The 22,389-nt window shown below is 41.5% G+C and overlaps 1 protein-coding gene across 4 annotated transcripts in view; it reads left to right on the top strand.

Annotated features, from left to right (window-relative positions):
• Positions 1–22,389, top strand: part of LAMA3 (laminin subunit alpha 3) — a 260,366-nt gene that overhangs the window by 192,825 nt on the left and 45,152 nt on the right. For all 4 annotated transcript variants that reach the window (XM_061399727.1, XM_061399728.1, XM_061399729.1 and 1 more), the window contains 14 exons: positions 3,098–3,204; positions 6,579–6,629; positions 8,053–8,204; positions 11,947–12,057; positions 12,164–12,275; positions 12,482–12,649; positions 14,124–14,320; positions 15,741–15,857; positions 17,094–17,248; positions 17,494–17,635; positions 18,469–18,571; positions 20,914–21,030; positions 21,115–21,294; positions 22,085–22,227. In XM_061399727.1, the coding sequence (XP_061255711.1) occupies positions 3,098–3,204; positions 6,579–6,629; positions 8,053–8,204; positions 11,947–12,057; positions 12,164–12,275; positions 12,482–12,649; positions 14,124–14,320; positions 15,741–15,857; positions 17,094–17,248; positions 17,494–17,635; positions 18,469–18,571; positions 20,914–21,030; positions 21,115–21,294; positions 22,085–22,227 (1,855 nt within the window). The remainder of the gene's footprint in view (positions 1–3,097; positions 3,205–6,578; positions 6,630–8,052; positions 8,205–11,946; positions 12,058–12,163; positions 12,276–12,481; positions 12,650–14,123; positions 14,321–15,740; positions 15,858–17,093; positions 17,249–17,493; positions 17,636–18,468; positions 18,572–20,913; positions 21,031–21,114; positions 21,295–22,084; positions 22,228–22,389) is intronic.

Genomic DNA, 22,389 nt, shown 5'->3' with positions numbered 1-22,389 from the left:
CAGAGGGTGGGGGAGGGGCAGGGAAGGGCTCTCAGCTCACATTCCAGCCCCGCCCCCGCCCCATGGTCTGGGACCAGTGTCTCCCTCCGCTGTTCAGAGCCAGATGACAGAAGCTCTCTCTGCTCTTCATTTGCTGTACCAATGTCATCTATGAAATCAGGAAGTCCATTGTGTTTAGCCACTGTCGTGGCTAAATAAGAAGAAAGGCACCAGTTCAGTTCAGTCGCTCAGTCGTGTCCAACTCTTTGCGACCCCATGAACCGCAGCACACCAGGCCTCCCTGTCCATCACCAACTCCCGGAGTCCACCCAAACCCATGTCCATTGAGTCGGTGATGCCATCCAACCAGCTCATCCTCTGTCGTCCCCTTCTCCTCCTGCTCTCAATCTTTCCCAGCATCAGGGTCTTTTCAAATTACCTTACTTAAAATTACATAAATATTCCAGAAATTTTATTCTGCTTTGCAAGATTAAGGAAGAAGCAGAATAAAATTTTCTGGAATATTTATGTAACTTTAAGTAAGGTATTTTGTAAATATGTATCTTTTACGTAGAAAGTTTAGATACAAGTGAGACACCTGAAGAAAAAGTATTTTAAACCCAGATCTTTTGTGTAGCATGGTTAGGAGGCAGAATATGGGGCTGGATGCTTCAAGGAAAGCCCTATTATTAGGACAGCCTGCTTAGTAGACTTGGATAAGCCACCTCAGCTTGGTTACCTTCCTGATAATTAGGGAATACATGGGTTTTCTACTTCCTATCCACTTTCTGAAATGTAGTCATTCCAAATGATACCAATTAATACATACCATTACATGAATATTTTCATCATGTCTTGAAGTGATAGTAGCTGCCTTTTACTGAGTGTCTGTCATGTGCAGGCATTGTACTAGATTCTTTACTGCGTTATCTTTTATCATATCCATCCACCAAAATAGATATGGTTAGTACAATTTTTCATTCATTCATTCAACATGTATTTATGCTGCTGCTGCTGCTAAGTCGCTTCAGTCGTGTCCGACTCTGTGCGACCCCATGGACGGCAGCCCACCAGGCTCCCCCGTCCCTGGGATTCTCCAGGCAAGAACACTGGAGTGGGTTGCCATTTCCTTCTCCAATACATGAAAGTGAAAAAATAAAGTGATGTCGCTCAGTCGTGTCCGACTCCTAGCGACCCCATGGATTCCAGCCCACCAGGCCCCTCCGTCCATGGGATTTTCCAGGCAAGAGTACTGGAGTGGGGTGCCATTGCCTTCTCCAATACATGAAAGTGAAAAAATAAAGTGATGTCCCTCAGTCATGTCTGACTCCTAGCGACCCCATGGATTCCAGGCCACCAGGCCCCTCCGTCTATGGGATTTTCCAGGCAAGAGTGCTGGAGTGGGTGCCATTGCCTTTTTATATCTGATACCTAATATGTGCCCAGGCACTGCCCCAGGTGCTAAGGATGTATCAGTGAGCAAAATAGCCTCCCAAAATCACATCCTCATGGAGCTTACATTTTTATAAGAGGAATAGATGAAGACAAGGAGAAGGCAATGGCACCCCACTCCAGTACTCTTGCCTGGAAAATCCCATGGATGGAGGAGCCTGGTAGGCTGCAGTCCATGGGGTCGCTAGAGTCGGACACGACTGAGCGACTTCACTTTCAGTTTCCACTTTAATGCATTGGAGAAGGAAATGGCAACCCACTCCAGAGTTCTTGCCTGGAGAATCCCATGGACGGAGAAGCCTGGTAGGCTGCAGTCCATGGGTCACACAGAGTCGGACACGACTGAAGCAACTTAGCAGCAGGAGATGAAGAAGTGGAAGCCTGTGGAATCAGATGAAGAAGTGGAATCAGATAAGCCCAAGATTACATGCATGGTGGTGAAAGCAGGAATCAATGCAGCCAGATCTCACTGACTCAAAACCTGTGTCCTTTGCACTATATCACCAGTTTATCCATTGGAAACGCATATTTAAATTGCCTGGAAATTCTTTGATACAAAACTTAAATTTGGGTTGCATGCATGCTCAGTCGCTTCAGTCATGTCCAACTGTTTGTGACCCTGTAGACGGTAGCCTGCCAGGCTCCTCTCTATGGGATTCTCCAGACAAGAATGCTGAAGTGAGTTGCCATTTCTTCTGCCAGGGAATCTTTTCACCCCTGGGATCGAACCCTTGTCTCCTACATCTCCTGCATTGGCAGGCAGAATTCTTTACCACTAGTGCCACATGGGAAGCCCTAAGTTTTTGGAAGAGAGTCAAATGCCATATTTCCTTGATTGTATCAGTTCCATTGATAATAAGACAACACACACATACCAACTTAATGACAATTTGGGGGGTGGGGTGGGTAATAGAGTGGAAGTAGAATTTTGCTAATGAACATAAATATTTTGATTTACCTCCCAGTTCCAGAAACATTAACATGGGTTTGTTTTATTGTTTGAGAAAAGTAGAAACTCACCATCAAGGAAATATTATCTTTTAACTTATAAATAAGGAACTGACATTTCATCACTAAATCATCTAGAATAATAAAGCCTTGGGCCAAGGTAGCAGCTATAACTGCTCAGTTATTTAAGCCCCTTATGTATATCACTGCAGTAATTAGTGCAAATAAAGTGTGAATTATGCAGAGTTGGAATAGTACAATAAGAAATATTAATAAAATCCCCCTTTATGCAAAAAATTGAAATTATATTAATTTTCCTTTTTTTACCTTTGAGGAAATTAGCTGTAAATTAAGCAGTATGTAATTGTGTCATATCTTCAGAAATTCAGCTCTTGCATAAAATTCACCCATCCCTAATTTCCATACTGATCAGACCACTGATTCCTGTTTGTGTTTCGTTCATCTGCCATTTGGCTGTAGGTATGTCATCTGCGTGTCAAGGGGGAAGGGAGAAATCTCTGCCTGCCTCCCATCCTCACCATTCCCATTCAAGTCACAAATATCTCTACTGAGATACATTCACTCACGCAAATCTATGTCAGCCTTTTCTCCCATAGGGTTACGATATCCCAAACAGGGAGTTGGAAGTTGAGAAAACTGGGTGGAGTCAATGACGCATTCTTTGGGTGTTTCCTCTCTTTTTCTGTATTCTGTGTAGGTGTGCTCCCGGATATTTTGGAAATCCCCAGAAATTTGGAGGCAGCTGTCAGCCATGCAATTGTAACAGCAACGGCCAGTTGGGCAGTTGTGACCCCCTGAACGGAGGTAAGATCAACTCACACCTCTGTTAACCTTGAACAGAGGTAAGATCAACTCACACCTCTGTTAACCTACCTTTATCAAACTGGTATATCATAGCAGACAAAGAAGCCAAACAGACCTTTTCAGGAAGCATGCACACAACTGCATGTAACAAATTGTGCCCTTGTTTTGACAAAGTTGGGAATGCTTAGGTAGTACTCACAGCTTTGGTGAATAACTTCAAGTAGGTTTTTGTTAAGGTAAATTGTTTTTAAAACTTCTTTAATTATAGCCAAAATAACTTTAGATCCTATTTCAGTGATTTTGGTGAGATCTCTCTTTGCATTATAAGGTTATTCTCTCATCAGCTTCCTTTGCGTGTGTATCTGAAGAATCCAAAGTGCTCTTCTCCTAAAGCAGTAACTGTTCTAGAATGTGAGTGTATAATTGAGATGGATTTTACCTACCAGGAAAAAGACATTAACTGGAAGTTGGTATAGATGGATTAGGAGAAAAAGGAAGCTGGGAAAAAAAGGGAGAGTCTCCATTTCCTTCTTTGATGGAAAATATTTGCTGTCGTTCAGTCGCTAAGTCGTGTCCAACTGCAGCACGCCAGGCTTCCCAGTCCACTGTCTCCTGGAGTTTGCTCAAACTCTTGTCTGTTGTGTCAGTGATGGCATCCAAGCTTCTCATCCTCTGTCTAATGGAGAACATTAATGGATTTATCAGGAAAATGCCATTGATATAGTACAGTACCAAATCCTTAGATAAAATCTCTCATCTTATAGACAAGGTAAAGAACTACACCCTGGATGTGTGGATTAGATCTGCTCAAGTGACTGTTCCCAAAGGACTGCAGAGTAAATGGCTCCTTGGGTGCCTGCTTTCACTTTTTGGGGCGTCATGTGAGCTCCATCTTGTTCAATATCGTTGACCTGAATGGAAATATAGAAGGCCTGCCCACTCTGTTATCAGATGACACAAAGTTGGAGGAGCCAGAAAACACCTCCTATGACACATTTAGAATAAAATAGGTCCTCAACAGCCTGGAGTGAGGGGCCAGTTCTAACCAGATAAGATTATGTTGAGGCTTGCGTGTGGTCAGTCCTGTAGTGATAAGTGAGTCACGGCTAAGGTTTCAGTCAGTGGTGAGTTTGATATGAATCAAGAGAGTGACATGGCCCCTTAGACGCCTTGTACTGTCTCCACCGAGTTCTGGTGTCCAGAACCAGGTGGCTTACTGTTCCCTGGTCCGGTGCCCATGCAAGCAATAGACACGCTTCAATTTGTTCAGAAAGACGGTGAAGCTGTGAAGGGACCTGCAGCCCTGTGGAGAGGACAGTGGAGAGTAGACTTGGAAAGGACGGATCTGAAAGGGGCATGTGTGGGAGAAGGGTGGGTCTCTTTCTATGTGACTTAAGGGCTGGAACTCGCTTCCGGGAGTGGAAGCTAGAGGGAGGCCTATCGTAAATCATTCCGAGTAGGAAGTGTCAGATGTTTAAAGATGAAAAGGACTGGCTTAGAAGGAGATGAGTTATCTACTGTCTCTGGAGGTCCTTGGAGGTGTTCAGGAGACGTTTTAATATCAGACACATCATACTTTGAGATGGATGCCTTTTCAAGCCTCCTTGTCCCTACTCTAATAACAAAAATAAGCAACCTGAAGTGAGGATGGTAACTGTTTGTTCCTCGAATGGAATAAAATGTTCACACGTGAGACACATTTGTTCCTGTGGGATTCCCTCCCCCCCACCTTTTTTCATTCATTGGTTTTTTTTTTTTTTTTTTTTTTCTACCTAGTAATGGACAGATTCCTTGGTGGTCAAAACTCAAACTTGTTGAGAAAATTGCACTGATAAATCAATCCTCCTCATAAGTCAAGTTCCCCATAGACTGTTCAAGGTGCTGTGTTTGCAGAAGTTTGTGAAGGAAATAAAACCTTGTTTCCTGCCTATAAGGAGTTCACGGTCTAATTGAGGAAATAAAGTTGACACAGCTATATGTATATATTGTTGTTGTTCAGTCAACCAGGCCTGTCCGACTCTCTGTGACCCCATGGACTTCAGCACGTCAGGCCTCCCTGTCCCTCACCGTCTCCCAGGGTTTGCCCAAGTTCATGTTGATTGCATCCAGCGATGCCATCCAGCCATCTCATCCTCTGACAACCTCTTCTTCTTCTGCCCTCGATCTTTCCCAGCATCAGGGACTTTTCCAATGAGTCTTTTGTTCACATCAGATGACTGAAATACTGGAGCTTCAGCTTCAGCATCAGTCCTACCAGTGTCCTTTCAGCATCAGTCCTTCTTATATATACATGTAAGAGTGAACAAAAGGGTTTTTTTTTTAAAAGGATGAGTAAGAGAAACCTATGATTATGTATAATAAAGTGTACGCAAATATACACTGGGGACGCATTGATTGTCTTTGAGTCGTAGGATCAAGGATAATGTTTTATCTCATTTTTCTGATCTTTCCGAATTTTCCATAGTAAACTTATGTATTTTTTTACAATGAAAAGCAAACATGGTTTAAAACGTATCTGTATACAAACAAAGTGTAGAGTATTGCCTGCCATTGAGAACACACCTGAAGGCCTCCTTGCTGCATGTTTAAGAAAGTTTCGAGTTTAGAGTTTTCCTTTGATGAAGTTAGATGGTTTTTCAGAGGGAAATGAGAGGACATTTCAGTATTAAGGATGCATGGTATGGGGAAAGGAGTAGAAGTTAGCAGAGTGAAGAATGTCCAAGGATGACCGTTAGGCTTTCCTGTCTGTAGCTGAGAACCTCAAGATTTAGCCGTAGCTAGTCCACTGTGTGTGCATATCTCCCTTATAGCATCTGTCACACTGCTGTAAAATGTGTCTACCTCCCCTGCAGGACCATTACGTTCCCTGACCATTAAGGAGCATTAGTTCTCTGACCAGAGATTGAACCCGTGCCTATAGGACAGCAGAGACTTTGTCTTCTATCTTTGTATTCCTGCCCCTAGCACTGGGTCATGGAACTTAGGGAGTGCTCAAAGGCACTCAGTGAGTGTCTATTGAATGTTCTCGAATGATATTGGAAGAGACATCAGCAGTTGTATAAGAGGCCACCAAATGAAGGCAACAGTAACAAGTTGGAGTGTTAACTTCATAGGAATCACATGACCCTTTGGAGAGAAGAAGCAATATATCATCAGAGAGGCCACAAGAGACATTCCTGCAGCCAGACTGCTGGGATCCAAGACAGCTCTCAGAACAGTGGCCCCAAGGGAAGGAGGGAGAAGGGAAGAGCTGGCGATACTGGGTGGTTGGGTGACTGAAATTTTCTGAAACTAGCTTTCCTAAAAGCCAAGTTAAAAAGTACATGAAGAGTAAGTTTAGTAGCACTGCCTTCTTTGTTTACTCCTCATTTCAGACTGCATAAACCAGGAACCCAAAGATAGTGGTCCCGGAGAAGAATGTGACGGTGAGTAAAGAAAGTGGCTCCTCCTTTCCAGGTTGTGGGGTTCAGCTTCAGATCTGTGAACCCCAGACTGTGACATGGGAAAGCGCTGGTGGGAGAAGGTGGGAGGAGGTGGAAGGAGGGCTGTGTGTGTGTGCTAAGTCGCCTCAGTCGTCTCCAGCTCTGTGCTACCCCATGGGCTGTAGCCCACTAGGCTCTTCTGTCCATGGGATTCTCCAGGCAAGAATACTGGAGTGGGTTGCTCTGCCCTTCTCCAGCAGGGCTACTTAGGGTCAAATCCAGTCTCTGCCAACTAATATCTGTCTGATCTCATGCCAGTGACCTTGCTTCTTCAAGCCTGTTTCATCATTTGTACAATGGTGAAACTGAGGTTAGTAATAACTATACTAACCTCATATAATTGTTGGAAAAATGCTTATGAATCCCTTATCATGATTCCTGGTAAATAGCAAGCACTCAGTAAATAAAAGCTATTTATTATTCCTTTTCCCATATACGAAATAAGCAACAGGTTGCATAGGTTCACCATTTATTTGCCCAGTTGTATTGCTATATAGTTGACATGCTACATTGTAGTAAAGTCTACAACATAATGATTTGATATATGTATAGGTTGTGAAATGATCGCCACAGTTAGTTAACATCCATCAACTCACACAGTTACAGATTTTCTTCTGTACATTAAGAATTTTTAAGATCTCCTTTTTTAGTGACTTTCAAATATATAATAGAGTGTCCTTAACTATAGTCATCATGCTGTGCATTTTACATGCTAAGTTACTTGTTTTTTATTTTTTTTAATGTTTTTCTTAGAGTATAGTTGCTTTACAATCTTGTGTTAGTTTCTGCTGTACAATGAAGTGAATCAGTCATATATGTACATGTATCCCCTGTCCCCTGGGTCTCCCTCCTGCCCTCACCCTATCCACCCCTCTAGGTCATCACAGAGCACTAAGCCAAGCTCGCTTCACTATCCAGCAGGTTCCCCGTAGCTGGCTTGCACGTGGTGGTATATATTTGTCTGTGCCTCTCCCCCAGTTTGTCCCACTCTTCCCTCCCCCTCTTTGTCCATTCTCTACATCTGCATCTCTGTACCTGCCCTGCAAATAGGTTCATCTGTACCATTTTTCTAGATTCCACATATATGCGTGAATATACAATATTTGTTTCCCTTTATAACTGGACGTTTGTACCTTTTGACCATCCTCACTCATTCTCCCCACTGCACCATTTCTTTGTCAAATGCTCCCGTCTAGAGATCTCCCTTTTTCAGAATTGCATCCTTCTCTGAGAAGTCCCGGATGGGGATTTCTGCCCGTGATGGGCTACGTGTGTATTAACCGGGCTGCTGTGTGGCCCTGGGGCTTGGTCTGCATTCCTGTGGCTCCAGCCAGCAGCACGTGTGCCTCTGATTGTGGCCCCACAGATTGTGACAGCTGTGTGATGACGCTCTTGAACGACCTGGCCACCATGGACGACGAGCTGCGCCTGGTCAAGTCTCAGCTACAGGGCCTGAGTGTCAGCACAGGGACCCTGGAGCAGATAAGGCGCTTGGAGACCCAGACCAAGGACTTGAGGGTACGTACCCCTGGGCCCACACGATGCCTGGCCCAGAGCAGTTACTCGGTGGATTCACAGATGCTGCGTGAATGAATACTCCTCATGCAGGGAGGGGTGGGGAGCTTGACTCCACTTAAGGTTCAGGGCAGCTGTCCTTCCTCTGCTCTAAATGAAGATTAGATTTCTCCTGGTGAAAAGTACAGTGAACACAGAACACTGACACTTCTAAGTGAACATTCCTTATGTACTGAATGTTTCTGGTCTCATTTTTCTCAGAGTCTTTATCTCAGTATCTTGTGTTCAGAAGATTCAAACGCAAATTTGGTAAAATTGTCATTAATTCTTTTTTAAATGTTTGGTGGAATTTTCCAGTGAAGCCATGTGGGCCTGGAGTTTTCTTTGTTAATTTTTTTTCTCTTAATTTAACTACAAGATCAATTAAAAATAGGTACTGGACAATTAGGATTATTTATTTCTTTTTGAGTGATATTTGGTAATATATGCTTTTCAAGTAATTTTTTCATTTCACCTAAATTATTAATACCAAATATATTGACATATAATTGTTTATAATTTTTCCTTATTACCCTTCTAATATCTGCAAAATCTGTAGTGATGCTTTCTCATTCATTCCGGTTATTGGTCATTTGTGTCTTATCTATTTTTTTAATTATTCTGGCTAGAGGTTTATCAGTGTTATTGATCTTTTTATTTTATTGATTTCTGTTGTTTTTCAGTTTTCAATGTCATTGATTTCTGTTCTTATCCATATCTTTTCTTCCTTCTGCTTGGTTTGGGTTTAGTTTGCTATTCATTTTCTAGTTTCTTAAGATAAAAGCTTGTTTCCTGATCCAAAACATTTCTTAATATAAGCATTTAGTGCTATAAGTTTTCCCCTAAGAAGTACCTTAGCTGTATCCCACACATTTTTAAGTGCCAATTTCCATTTTCATTCAATTCAAAAGATTTTCTGATTCCCCTTGTGACATATCTTTGATCGCTAAGTTATTTAGAGCTATATTGTTTAATTTCCAAACTGCAGATTTTCCAGTTAACTCTCTATTATTGATTTCTAGTTTAACTCTGTTGGGATCAGAGAAAATGCTTTATGATTCCAGCTCTCTTTAAGTATGTTGATACATCTTTCATAGCTCAGAACATGGTCATCTTGGAGAATGTTCTATGTACACTTGGAAAGAAGGTAGCTAAGAGGGTATCCTGAGAAGTATTGGGGCTGAAAGTGCCCCATGGGCTGGAGTCAGGCTTCCTGGCTGGGGGGAATGGGGGCTTTTCTGCCTGCAAATGAAGACTGAAGAAACAAACTTGGAACTGCCCAGTTCCCATTGTTAGGCAATAATTGTATGAGAACTAGGAAAGCTACAACCTTATAGCTAGGACGTGGACAAGATTCACAGACCAGGATCTGTGTTGCAATGTGACATTGTCAGCATCACCATAGTGTGCAAGTCCTAAGCTGCCGATATAAGACCTGGTCCTGGACTTGGGGGGCCAGGACCCAGGGGGAGCAGGAGTGATGATGACCCTGAGATCACCAGACAGGACACAAGGAGTGCAGGACACAAGAGACCCTCTCAGAATGAGCCTGAAAACACTGTGAAAGATAATGAGAAAGACGTGCAGCAGAAGCAGCAGTCATATGATGAGTCCCTGTAGCAAAAACAGAAATCACAGGACAGTCTGAAAACTACTTTACAGGGTGACATCCAATGAAAGAAACAAGAAATTAGAAAAACTTTTAAAACACAAGAAACCAAACAAGAAGAGGTAAATGTGAGAAGATCTAATTAAAAAATCATAGAAATTTAAAAAAATCTACTCAAAAGTAAAAAAATTTAGTAGGTGAAATGAACCCTAAGTTAGAAAGGAAAGTTAAATTAAGGGCTTTTGGAATGAAGGCTGCTTCGAAACCATTAGTGGCTATGGTTGAGTACATACAGCAAAAATAAATAGTGCTGGAAAAAATGGCTCTTTTCCATCCCATGAGGGTAATTTTAGTGCACGGTTAGAAGGCTTAATATGGAGAGGAGAGGGGAAAAGCGTTTGTGTGTTCAGAGGGAAAAAATAAAAAGGCACTTTAGTGACTGATGTCATCAATACAGTCTTGCACTTTTTCAAGGAAGGGAAGGGACGAACATTGTGGTATCCATCCTGTGCCCAGGGCCCTTAAATCTTACAACACCCTGTGAGGGAAATAGTGCTATTTTTTATAGGTATGTAAAAGCCAAGTAACTTGCCTGCAATCACACAGCTAGTATGTGGTGGTTCTAGAAGAATTCACACCAAGATGAAATTCTAAAGAGTATGTTCACCCACTATACCTCTTATCCAGCTGTTCTGACCTGCAATCATGTGCTTCGTTTTTCTGCAGCACAAATAGAACCATCTTCTTGCAATATCACACAAACACTGTGAAAACTGAGCAGGAATATGTATGACAAAGCAACCAACTTTTTTGAATGGTTCTGCATATACGTGACATTTTATAATACATTAGCCCACTTACCACCAAAAAGAACCCAGCAGCTTAATATAGCAACCCCTGATAGACAGATGAAGGAGATAAGGCCCAATGGGCTTGTCTATGAAGTGGTGGGCCTAGGGTTTGGCCCTTAGCTGAAAAGCCTGTGTTCTTTTACCCAACGCTGGCTCTTATGTACAAGTAGAGATAGTACTATTGCTTTTTCTTGTAAAAACTTTCAAGATATTAACACACTTTTTTCCAAAAAATTGAGGGATTTCCCTGGCAGTCCAGTGGTTAAGACACGGTGCTTTCAGTGCAGGTTTGATTGCTGGTTGGGGAACTAAGATTCTGTATGCTAAGTGCAACCAAATAATACGAAAAAGTTAAAACTTAAAAAAAGCAACAACCCCAAACTGAAAGTAATTGCTACTCTAGATATTATATGCAGCAATAGTAGTATTGTTAGTCACTAAGTCATATCTGACTGTTTGTGACCCCATGGACTGTAGCCCACCAGGCTCCTCTGTCCATGGGATTCTCCAGGCAAGAATTCTGGAGTGGGTAGCCAGCCATTCCCTTCTCCAGGGGATCTTCCTGACCCAGGGATCGAACCTGGGTCTCCTGTATTGTAGGCAGATTCTTTACTGTCTGAGCCACGAGGGAAACCCATATGCAGCAGTGTCCCCTCTAAAAGTAATGTTGCCATTCAGTACCCAAAAGAGGAAGGGGACCTGGATTTTGGTCTCACTGATAATCTGTACTTCCAAGGCATGGCCAAATCACCCAACTTTTTTAGGTTTCTGTTTTCTCGTTTTTTTTCCTATTAAATGAAGGTATTCAATTTAATGAGTTCTGAGTTTTTCTCTTGCTCTATAATTCTTTGAATCTATAGATTATTTCAACAGAGTAGCCATAGATACTTGTTTTTAGCATAATCAAGTAAAATATAAGTTTAAAAATTGACTTTATTATAGAATTTAAAAATACATCAAGTAAGTAACATCACCCTCATTTCTATAAGGTTAGGTCATTAATTCAAATAAAGTATCTTGTCTCTTCTTGTCTTTAAATTTTACCACTTTATTTTAGAACCATATCACAACATCAGAACATAAATTCTTCATGAGGCCTATTTCAAAGAACCATATTTTTTTCTAAGGACCAGCACTGGTCTTACTCAATGAATCTTTTCATATCATCACCAGGTTTACCAAGTTGATAAGACTTACTCCAGATTTCTACTCTAGAGTGTGATTAACTTTGTGTTTTATTTTCCAGAACCAGCTGCTCAGCTACCGTCCCACCATTTCAAATCATAAATCAAAAATGGATGGTCTGGAAAAAGAACTGAGTAACTTGAATCGTGAATTTGAAACTTTGCAAGAAAAGGTAATATGTTAGGTCAATAGCATTAACTCATTTTTTGCTTCAAAATGTTGCTAGTTTTTTCTCCCAACAACTTAATTTGTTGCTCATCAATTTACTCTTCATGTAGGTTCAAATAAATTCCAGAAAAGCACAAACATTATATAACAACATTGATCGGACAACCCAAAGTGCAAAAGAGCTGGACTCGAAGATTAAAAATGTCATCCGGAATGTGCACAGTAAGAAGAATTACTCAGCCCAATTAAATATCTTTTATACTACTTTAGTCTTTGTTGTACAAAGAAAGAGTTCAGCATTATGAAAAAGAGCCCATAGTGATACTAAAAAACCAATACAAGCCCTCTATCAAAGTCCCTGCTTCTTTTCTTAGTGGTCTCCTGGAGTCCAGAATTCCCAGTTTAATAAATAGCTTGATGTTTTCCAGTTCTCGTGAAGCAGATATCTGGGACAGAGGGAGATGGAAACAGGTTGCCTTCAGGTGATTTTTCCAGAGAGCTGGCTGAAGCAGGGCGCATGATGAGGGAACTGAGGACCCGCAACTTTGGGAAGCACCTGAGGGATGCCGAAGCTGAAAGAAGAGAGGCTCAGCAAGGTAAGCACCCTTCCAGATGCTTGCATCCAGTCTGTTCTGACTGGCCTTGACATACAAGGCGCAGAGTACACCGTGCCAGGTTGGGGGAGGGGTCACCATTTCAGCCGGTATCACTGGTAGAGCATCATGTGGTACAAACGGGTAGCCCTTCCAGGTTACTGAGAGGTTGTGGAATAGAACTCCTTTTTCTTAAAAAACATTTATTACATTATAGTTAATTTACAGTGTTGTGTTAATTTCAGCAGTGACTCGGTTACACACACACATGTGAATTTTTTTCCATATTCTTTTCTGTTATGATTTATCACAGAGTATTGAATACTGGTATCTGTGCTGTTCAGTAGGACCTTGTTATTTATCCATCCTATATATAATAGGTTGCAGCTACTAATCCCAAACTCCCAATTCTTCCCTCCCCCACCCCCTACTACTTGGCAACTACAAGTCTGTTATCCATGCCTAGGAGTCTGTTTCTGTGTGTAGATAAGTTCATTTGTGAACATATCACACATGTAGATTTAGAGTCCACATATAAGTGATATCATATAGTATTTGTCTTTCTCTTTCTGGCTTTCTTTGCTTACTTTGATAATCTCTGTGTCTATCCAAGTTGCTGCAAGTGGCATTATTTTATTCTTTTTAACAACTGAGTAATATTCCACTGAATATGATACATATGTGTATATATATATATAAATATACACACACACCACATCTTTATCCATAGAATAGAATATCTTACCATCATGCAAAAAAATAGTTTCTTCTCCTTAGATATTAGACACTGGTACCTCTATTTTGTTTTTAACTGCATTTTCATTCTTCTTTCAGCTCTATTGCTTTCTCATTATATCATTTTCAATAGTCCCCTCATCACCACTGGGGTTTTGAATCATACATTGATATTCGCATTACTACTACCAAAAAAATGGATGTACTAGAAATTAAGGGAATATATCTAAAGATTTGAACTAAGGAAAATGCCACATTAACTCAAAACTTTAAAAATAATAGGCCTATATTTTTCCAAAAACTGAGCTTTATTCTCTAGTGGAATGACATATCAGTGGTTAATCTACAAATAGTGGCCTCTCTCTTTTAGCATTTGTATTGTTTAAATTTAATGTTAGCCTCGGAGACAGTATTAGTGATAGAAGGAGCATGTGCTTTATACTCTTCAAGTTCAGTTCCAGTTCCAAGGCTGAAACCTTGTCACCTAATTTCTCGGGCCGTCCGTTTTCTTATCTGAAACATGAGAATGATAATCACTGTCTTCATGTGGTTGTCATAAAAGTTAAATGAGACAATGTGTACAGCGCACAACATAACATAAACACTAGCCTCCTTTCTCATTCCCTTGCAAGTTCAAGGAAAACCATGCAGTGAGTAGAAAATTAGTTCTTCTGTAGTCTTTATAACTTAGTGTCAATGCACTCATTTCTCAAGTGGAAAACAAAAAGGTGATATATTTCAGTGCTGAATCGGATAAGGAGCTGGCTGGAAAACCACCAGATGGAGAACAATGGACTGGCGAAGAATATACGAGATGCTTTAAATGATTACGAAGCCAAACTCAGTGGCTTCCGTGCCGCTCTACAGGAGGCCAGCACCCAAGCAAAGCAGGCCACCGGCCTCAACCGGGAAAATGAGAGGGCTTTGGAATCCATCAAGGTGAGGTCATGGTCAAAATCTGCACGGTTCAGTTAAGAACAAGCACAAGGGAGCAGGGAACTTTAATGTTAATCAAGTGGCAGTCAGGAACCTGTCTGTGTGGGAAACCCTAATCAAAGAGGAATGAGGCATTAAATGCAAAATCAAAGTATCTCTTATTCTTCAATGGCCAGAAGTGTTTCTGAACTTAAACCACAGGGAAAGCAGACCCCATCTCTTCACCCCAACTCCTGACTGGTAGAGGACTGGAGAAATAGTGCTGCCAAATAGTTGAGAAATTACTATTGTTATAATTAATTCAAAGTATACAATATAGGTTTTAAATAACTGACATTTTGTGTTGTGTTGTGTGTGTGTGTTAATTACTTAGTCATGTCTGACTCTTTGCAACCCCATGAACTGTAACCTGCCAGGCTTCTCTGTCCATGGGGATTCTTCAGGCAAGAATACTGGAGTGGGTTGCCATGCTCTCCTCCAGGGGATCTTCCCAAACCAGGGATCAAACCCAGGTCTCCCACATTGCAGGTGGATCCTTTTTATTGAGCCACCAGGGAAGCCCAAGAATACTGGAGTGGGTAGCCTATCCCTTCTCCAGGGGAACTTCCTGACCCAGGAATCAAACCAGGGTCTCCTGCATTGCAGGCGGATTCTTTACCAGCTGAACTACCTGGGAAGCCCAACATAGGACTGACCCAGCCCCCCCCCTACCCCAAGAAAGAGGAATTTGGTAAAAGAAAATGAATAATGTCTTCGCAGATGGCAATATGGTTAACTCCCAAAGCCGCTGCAAGTAACACCTCTGTTGGATTATGCCAAGGGGAGGGAGCGGGACCCAATTTTATGGATCTCTGAATTCTGGCAGCCTCTACCCTGGTTTCCTAAGGTCTTGTGTGCTTTCTTAGTAAATTTTTTTTTGGCTGCACCATGTGACATGTGGAATCTTAGTTCCCCAACCAGGGATTTGAACCTGCGTTCCCTGCATTGGAAGTGCAGAGTCTTAACCACTGGACCGCCAGGGAAGTCCTCCTGTGTGCTTTCTTATTGAAACGCCCCTACATCTTCATCAGGACCAGCATGTAGAGTGTACTGATGGTGCTGATTTGCTTAGTTCAACTCCCTCGACCTGATACACTAACCAGAGCTTAACTGTGCATCCACCTCAGTGGCCTGGTTGGCCCTAGTGTAGAAACCTCCCCCAATGCAACAGGGGTTGTTTCGTTGGCATGTAGCTTGCGGAAACTATGACAACACCTCCACATGACAAATTGAACTGATGTCTCATGACTTAGGAGTTTCCTAGATGATCTTTAAGTTCAAGAAGACATTTTGACTCTGAAATTACCTCTATGCTGTTGTCCAATAAATATGCCTGTGCCTTCTGACAATATATCATGCAGCTCAAAGATCTTTTTCTCTGCAGAGACAAGTTAAGGAAATGAATTCCCTCCAGAGTGACTTCACCAAGCGTCTAGCCACGGCAGATTCTTCCTTGATGCAAACTAATATTGTCCTGCAATTGATGAAGAAAAGCCATGAGGTAGAGACAAAACTTATTTTCTAGAAACTCGAAAAGCACTTAAATTACATTTCGAGGAACTTATGAGATCGGCTAAACATTTTTTCCCTCAAATATACGTCTTTAGATGGAAGAAAATATACCAAAATGTTAACAGCAGTTGTCCCTTAGGGGAGGGGTGAATGATGCATCTTCTTTTTTTTTCTCCCAAACTTTAAACTTTTTGTTTTGCATTGGGGTATAGCTGATTAAGAATGCTGTGGTAGTTTCAGGTGAACAGTGAAGGGACTCGGCCATACATACACACGTGTCCATTCTCCCCCCACCCACCTCCCAGCCAGGCTGGCAGGTAACATCAGTTATCCATTTTAAATATAGCAGTGTGTACATGACCTTCCCAAAGTCCCTAAGTATCCTTTGCCCCCAGCAACCATAGGTTTGTATTATATCTATTTGCCTATCTATCTACCTAACTTGCCTGAAATAAGTGAATGTTACTTTTGTAATAAAAACAAATTGTGCTAGTATTTTTTAAATATCATTTTCACCAATGAGATGAATAAGGTCTGAGGAGCTAATATAAAACAAAAAAGTGACTCCAGTTGATGACACTGTATTGTATAACTGAAATTTGCTACAAAAGTATAATTTAAATCTTCTCATCTTCACCCCCCAGAGAAGGTAAGGGGATAAAATATGAGGTGATTGATGTGTTAACTCGGTGGGGGGGAATCCTTTCACAGTGTGTACATATATCCAATCATCACTTTGTACACTTCAAATATCTTAGTTTTATGTCACTTATACCTTCTTGAAGCTGAAAAGCAATTAAACATAAAATAAATCAGGCATACATTAATTAACAGAAGACATTTAGGACTGGTAAAAGATTGGCAATATTTCTCAGAAGCCCACTGGGCATTTTGAAAATATCTTTTATGTTTGCTGTTTCTAAAGCAGAAAAAGTGTTTAGGTTTAGTACAGTGATACAGTAAGGATAATAATGTGCTTTCATAAAATTTATCAAAGTGGGTACCCACCGTATGGAAAATGCTCAAAATGGTGGTGAAACTTGGGAGAATATTCACAGTGCCACTGTGTGAAGTAACCAGGGAGTAATTGGTGTAGTGAATGGGCTCAGGAAACAGTGTCTCATTGTTGCTTCCTGGAAACCTCATTTATGACAGAGTTCAGGAAAATGGCATATCCGTGCTTTGCTTAAATTGACACTATCTCTTGTTTACTTGGAAAATACAGGAATATGAAAAATTAGCTGTCACTTTAAATGAAGCAAGACACGAACTAAGTGACAAAGTGAGAGAACTTTCCAGATCGGCCAGCAGAGCATCTCTGGTGGAGGAGGCAGAGAGGCACTCGCAGTCCCTACAGGAGCTGGCCAAGCAGCTAGAGGAGTGAGTGGGCCGCCTGGGGGTCTGACCGCAGGGGCTGCTGGAGCCTGGTAGGAAGTATGGACCAGGGTAGGGGGGCGGCACCCAGGGCCCAGGTCCGAACCCAGCTGATTCCCAGCTGCATCTTTGGAGCAGAGGCTCGGAGCCCACAGCCCCGAATCTCCATCGGCCAAATGAATGGGGAGGTAAGGGGGCTTGGCTGCAGGCAGAGGCCACTGCTGGAGCCCTCCTCCTGTACCATCTTCCAGGATCAAGAGGAACGCCAGTGGGGATGAGCTGGTGCGCTGTGCTGTGGACGCTGCCACTGCCTACGAGAACATCCTCAACGCCATCAAAGCGGCCGAGGATGCAGCCGACAAGGCCACCACTGCATCTGAGGCTGCTCTCCAGGTGGGTATCTGCCGTGACACCTTCTCTCAACACACTCTGGAGATGACTCACTTTTCTGTTTTCTTTCTGTGTGCACAGGGAATAGAAAAAAACAAAGCTTATTTTAGATCAGAATTTGTTATCTAGAATAGACTTGAACTTGCTCTAATATGTCATTTCTGTATTTACTTGACTTTTGGATAAACATAGCCCAGTATTCAAAATCATTTGTAAAACCAGATAATAATCACCCTAATTATTTATTTTGAACCATGAAAGTATTATACCCTGATTCTTACTAGTTATGTTTTTAAGCTGTGTGATCAGGTATCATCATTTGCCAAAGAGGAGATTTTTGTACACCATTTGAGAACAATTTATTTCCTGTCATTTGTCATTCACCTGGGCATGTCTGTGGATCCTATGGGATCTGAAGCGCATTATATAATAGGCCTATATCTAAAAATAAAGAACAAATTATTAACTGTGAGTGAATTAGTGAACAGACTTCTTGGAAGGTTGAAGATTTTTAATCTCCCAAAGATTAAAAGCCTAAAAGTAATTCAGCTCTGTCCTCTAGTATTGCAGAGGGCATTGTACAAGTGACAGAGAGAAGATAAGAAGGTGTCACATAATTTATCATTATGTCAACAGTGATGGGTCCACCTCCCCAAGCCACAAATGTCTACCTAGAGCCCTAACTGTAGCTTTTAAGGAACAGTATTTTTAAACCTCTGCCTTACCTTCTAACCTCAATTTTTAAAGATTAAAGTTAAGGGCTAGGATGAAAACTCTTACTCCGTATTTCCTAATGTATGTATCACATCTAAGACTGATAAATGCTTTGCTTTCAGACAGTAATAAAGGAAGATCTTCCAAGAAAAGCGAAAACTCTAAGTTCCAACAGCGATAAACTGTTAAACGAAGCCAAGATAACACAGCAGAAGCTACAGCAAGGTATGGAAGGGGTGGCTTTTGGGGGCTGGGATAGTCAAGAGCTTGGAAACAATCTATGAGACCAGGAGCAAATGCACTTCTTGAATCTCAGTGTCCTTGTAGGTGGCACTTTGTAAATATGTTGATTTGATGTTTCTACCCTTCCCAGGTGGCACTAGTGGTAAAGAATCTGCCTGCCCATGCAGGAGATGCAAGAGATATAGGTTCGATCCATGGGTTGGGAAGATCCCCTAGAGAAGGAAATGGCAACCCACTCCTGTGTTCTTACCTGGAAAATCCCATGGACAGAGGAGCCTGGTAGGCTACAATCCATGGCGTCACAAAGAGTCAGACACGACTTTGCAACTGACTACCACCAGCCAATATTCTAACATAAACCAAATTAGTTAGAATCTCATGAATCTAAATAAATCTTGAGACTGATAGGCTTGTTTGGGTCTGGCCTTGGATTTGGGAGAGAGGATTCTTCATTTAGTCCCATATGCCCATAGCACTGGGGACCCACGTAGCTTTGAGGTGTGTACAGTGCTGCTGTCTTATTTAAGGCCCAGATAAATAGCATCAAGTCATTAGAGCAACTGCTTCAAAATTTCTTAAGCCCTAAAATCTTAGTAAGTAAAAGCACCAAAAATCACTACCACTGTGATATATGAGGATTTTTAAATTTTTTGCCTTTGAATTTTTCCCCTTATTTAATTTGATTTAAAAAAAAAAAAAATCTCAATCTCACCAAATTCCTGTGTTCAGAAAATGCTGTCCCTTGATTTTTCTCTGGTCTCCTGTGGTCATTCATAGGTGAGCAGATATCTCAGTTCATAGCCCTCATTCACCTTCTTAATCCTTTCAAAGTGATTAGATACCCTCTACCAGTAAATAAATACATTTATTTATCATTTGGATTTTTTAAAATGAAAAATAAATATGAAAATGTGAAAAAGAAAATACACAAAAATATGTAGTCTGCCTAGCACATTTCAAAAATTAAAATTTCCTGGTATGACCCCTGTTCTCTTTATAAAATTTGAGCTAAAAGGTGAAGATGTGTGTTTTTAGAAGGATTAGGATGTTAACTACATTGTTATTTAAACCAGTCCTGGAATCACAGTTTAAGCCATGTGTCATCAACTCGACACTAAAGCATTCACTGGTGGTTTTCCATGACCCCCGAGGGGCGATATTATCAGCTAGAAATGCCTATGAGCTTTGTTCCTTTCACTGAATATGTCCTTGAATGCGTCAGTTTGGAAATGAATGGGAATGGTGCCTGCTTTGTGAGTTTGCTTCAGTGGGGCTCTCTCAACAACATTCCTTTACTCTTTTTTAAAAAGGCATTTTATTTATTTACTTATGGCTGAGCTGGGTCTTTGTGGTTGCTCAGGCTTTCTCTAGTAGTGGAGAGCAGGGGACTACTCTGTAGCTGCCGTGTGCAGGCTTATTGCAGTGGCTTCTCTTCTTGGCGAGCATGGGCTCCAGGGCCCTCGGGCTTCAGGAGCTGTGGCACATGCACTCAGCTGTGCTCCCAAGCTCTGGAGCACAGGCTCAAGGGTTGTTCCTCGGTATGTGGGATCCTCCTGGATCAGGAATCAAATCCCTGTTTCTTGCATTGGGAGGTGGACTCTTTACCACTGAGCCACCAGGAAAGCCCAATATTTCTTTACTCTTGACCAAAGGGGCATCCCTTATGTATTATTCATTCATTAATTTATTCATACATTCATTCGCTTGTTCCATAAATATGTACTAATATTTTACCCCAAAGAGTATTTTACCCCAAAGAGTGCCTGGACACAGCAGTGAATAAGATAGCACATCCCTTTCCTTGGGTGTCCCTCGTATCTCAGTTGGTAAAGAATCTGCCTACAATGCTGGAGACCGGTTTCAATTCCTGAGTCTGGAAGATACCCTGGAGAAGGAAACAGAAACCCACTCTAGTATTCTTGCCTGGAGAATCCCATGGGCAGAGGAGCCTGGTGTGCTACAGTCCATGAGGTTGCAAGAGTCTGACATGACTTAGAGACTAGACCACCACCACCATCCCTTTCCTTTACTAAGCAGAGACTTTTGCCCTGAGCAGAGCGGAAGTTAAGTCTTTCCTTGAGTTGGTAGGCCTTTCCCTTTCTTCATGTGCATTTCCGAGGAGCCTGGTACCACAGGTTCTGTATGCTCCTGGCCTCTATAATGGAGGACCTGGGGGTCTAGGAGCAAGCAGTGGGCATCTTGGGGATGACCCCTAAGATGCAGGTCTGCTCAATGCTGTGCAGACCCTGGCTACTTCAGGGGCCACCAGTACCCACGGAGGATCAAGATCTTTAGGGTAATTGCCTCTTCCTACTTTATTTCAGAAATCAGCCCAGCTCTCAACAACCTGCAGCAAACACTGAAAACTATGACAGTTCAGAAAGGCCTGATAGACACCAATCTCACCAGCATCCGAGGTGATCTTCGTGGAATACAGAGAGGTCAGCTGCTCCCTAACCCACTGGACTTGGCTTCTTTGTCAAACATTTTAGAGACTTACACCTCCCTGTTTGTATGTGCCTTAGATGACATCGATGGCATAATCAGTAGTGCAAAGAGCCTGGTCAGAAACGCCAATGACATCACAAATGAGGTTCTAGATGGGCTCAACCCCATTCAGACAGATGTGGAAAGAATTAAGGATACCTATGGGAGCACCCAGAGCGAAGACTTCAACAAGGCTCTCAGTGATGCGGATAACTCAGGTAGCAGGTGTTCTCTGGCCAGGATGTATTATCTATTTTCTCCATCATTATGTGCTTTGGTCCGTTGTAATTTTTCCCCAGTAAAATCTGATCTTAGAAATTAAAATATTAAGAAGAAACTTCACATGATCCATTCAAAGAATATGGCTATTCTCTTAGTTAAAAGGACCAAGTAGGACTTTGGAGGAGCCAAGATGGTTGGCAGTGGAAAGAATCAGAACATGTAAAATTCCTTAAAATTTTTTATTGACTTAAATAATTTTGCCTATGTCACACATGATTAGAAAAAAAACCTGTATACTTTGAAAAAAATTCATGAAATATTGCTGTTGATTTTCCCTTTTATAGAGTGGAGATGTAGTCCCTGAATCATGACCACTTGGATTATGATTGATATTAAAGATCAAAAAGGAAAGATTTATTTTTTAATTTATTAATTTTTAATTTAAGGAGAATTACAATGTTATGTTGGTTTCTGCCATATATCAACATGGATCAGCCATAGGTATATATATATCCCCTCCTCCTTGAAAGATTTACTTTTTATAGTGTCAAGAAAGATGATTTGATATCCAGAATAAAATCTATGATGTATTTACATATTATACATAGAAATATGTGTAACATATATTTCTATAATAGAAAAAAAGTATTACCTGATTCCGAGTCATCCTATCCAATGTGTGGGACCCAAATATACCACTTGACAAATGCAATCCACGAGAACATCTCTATTTAACCTTTTCTCAACTCACAATGATAAATTTCTGTTTCATAATCTCACCAACAGTGAAAAAATTAACTAACAAACTGCCTGATCTTTTGAGTAAAATTGAAAGTATCAACCAACAGCTGTTGCCACTGGGCAACATCTCTGACAACGTGGACCGCATACGGGAACTAATTCAGCAGGCCAGAGATGCCGCAAATAAGGTGGGTGTGTCCCCTCATTGCCAGGCACCAAGGCTCATTCTTTGATAAGTTACTCTATTAGAATTAATGAAACTAACTCTGTTAGTTTCACTAATTAAGAAGTGAAAGATATCCAGGTACCCAAGAATCAGTTGTCTTTCTTGCCCAAATTCTTTGGGTGCT

This window comes from Bos javanicus, chromosome 24 (assembly GCF_032452875.1).
Source record: "Bos javanicus breed banteng chromosome 24, ARS-OSU_banteng_1.0, whole genome shotgun sequence".
Lineage (NCBI taxonomy): Eukaryota > Metazoa > Chordata > Mammalia > Artiodactyla > Bovidae > Bos > Bos javanicus.
Note: the sequence above shows the minus strand (reverse complement) of the source record. Positions and strands in the feature narration are given on the sequence as shown.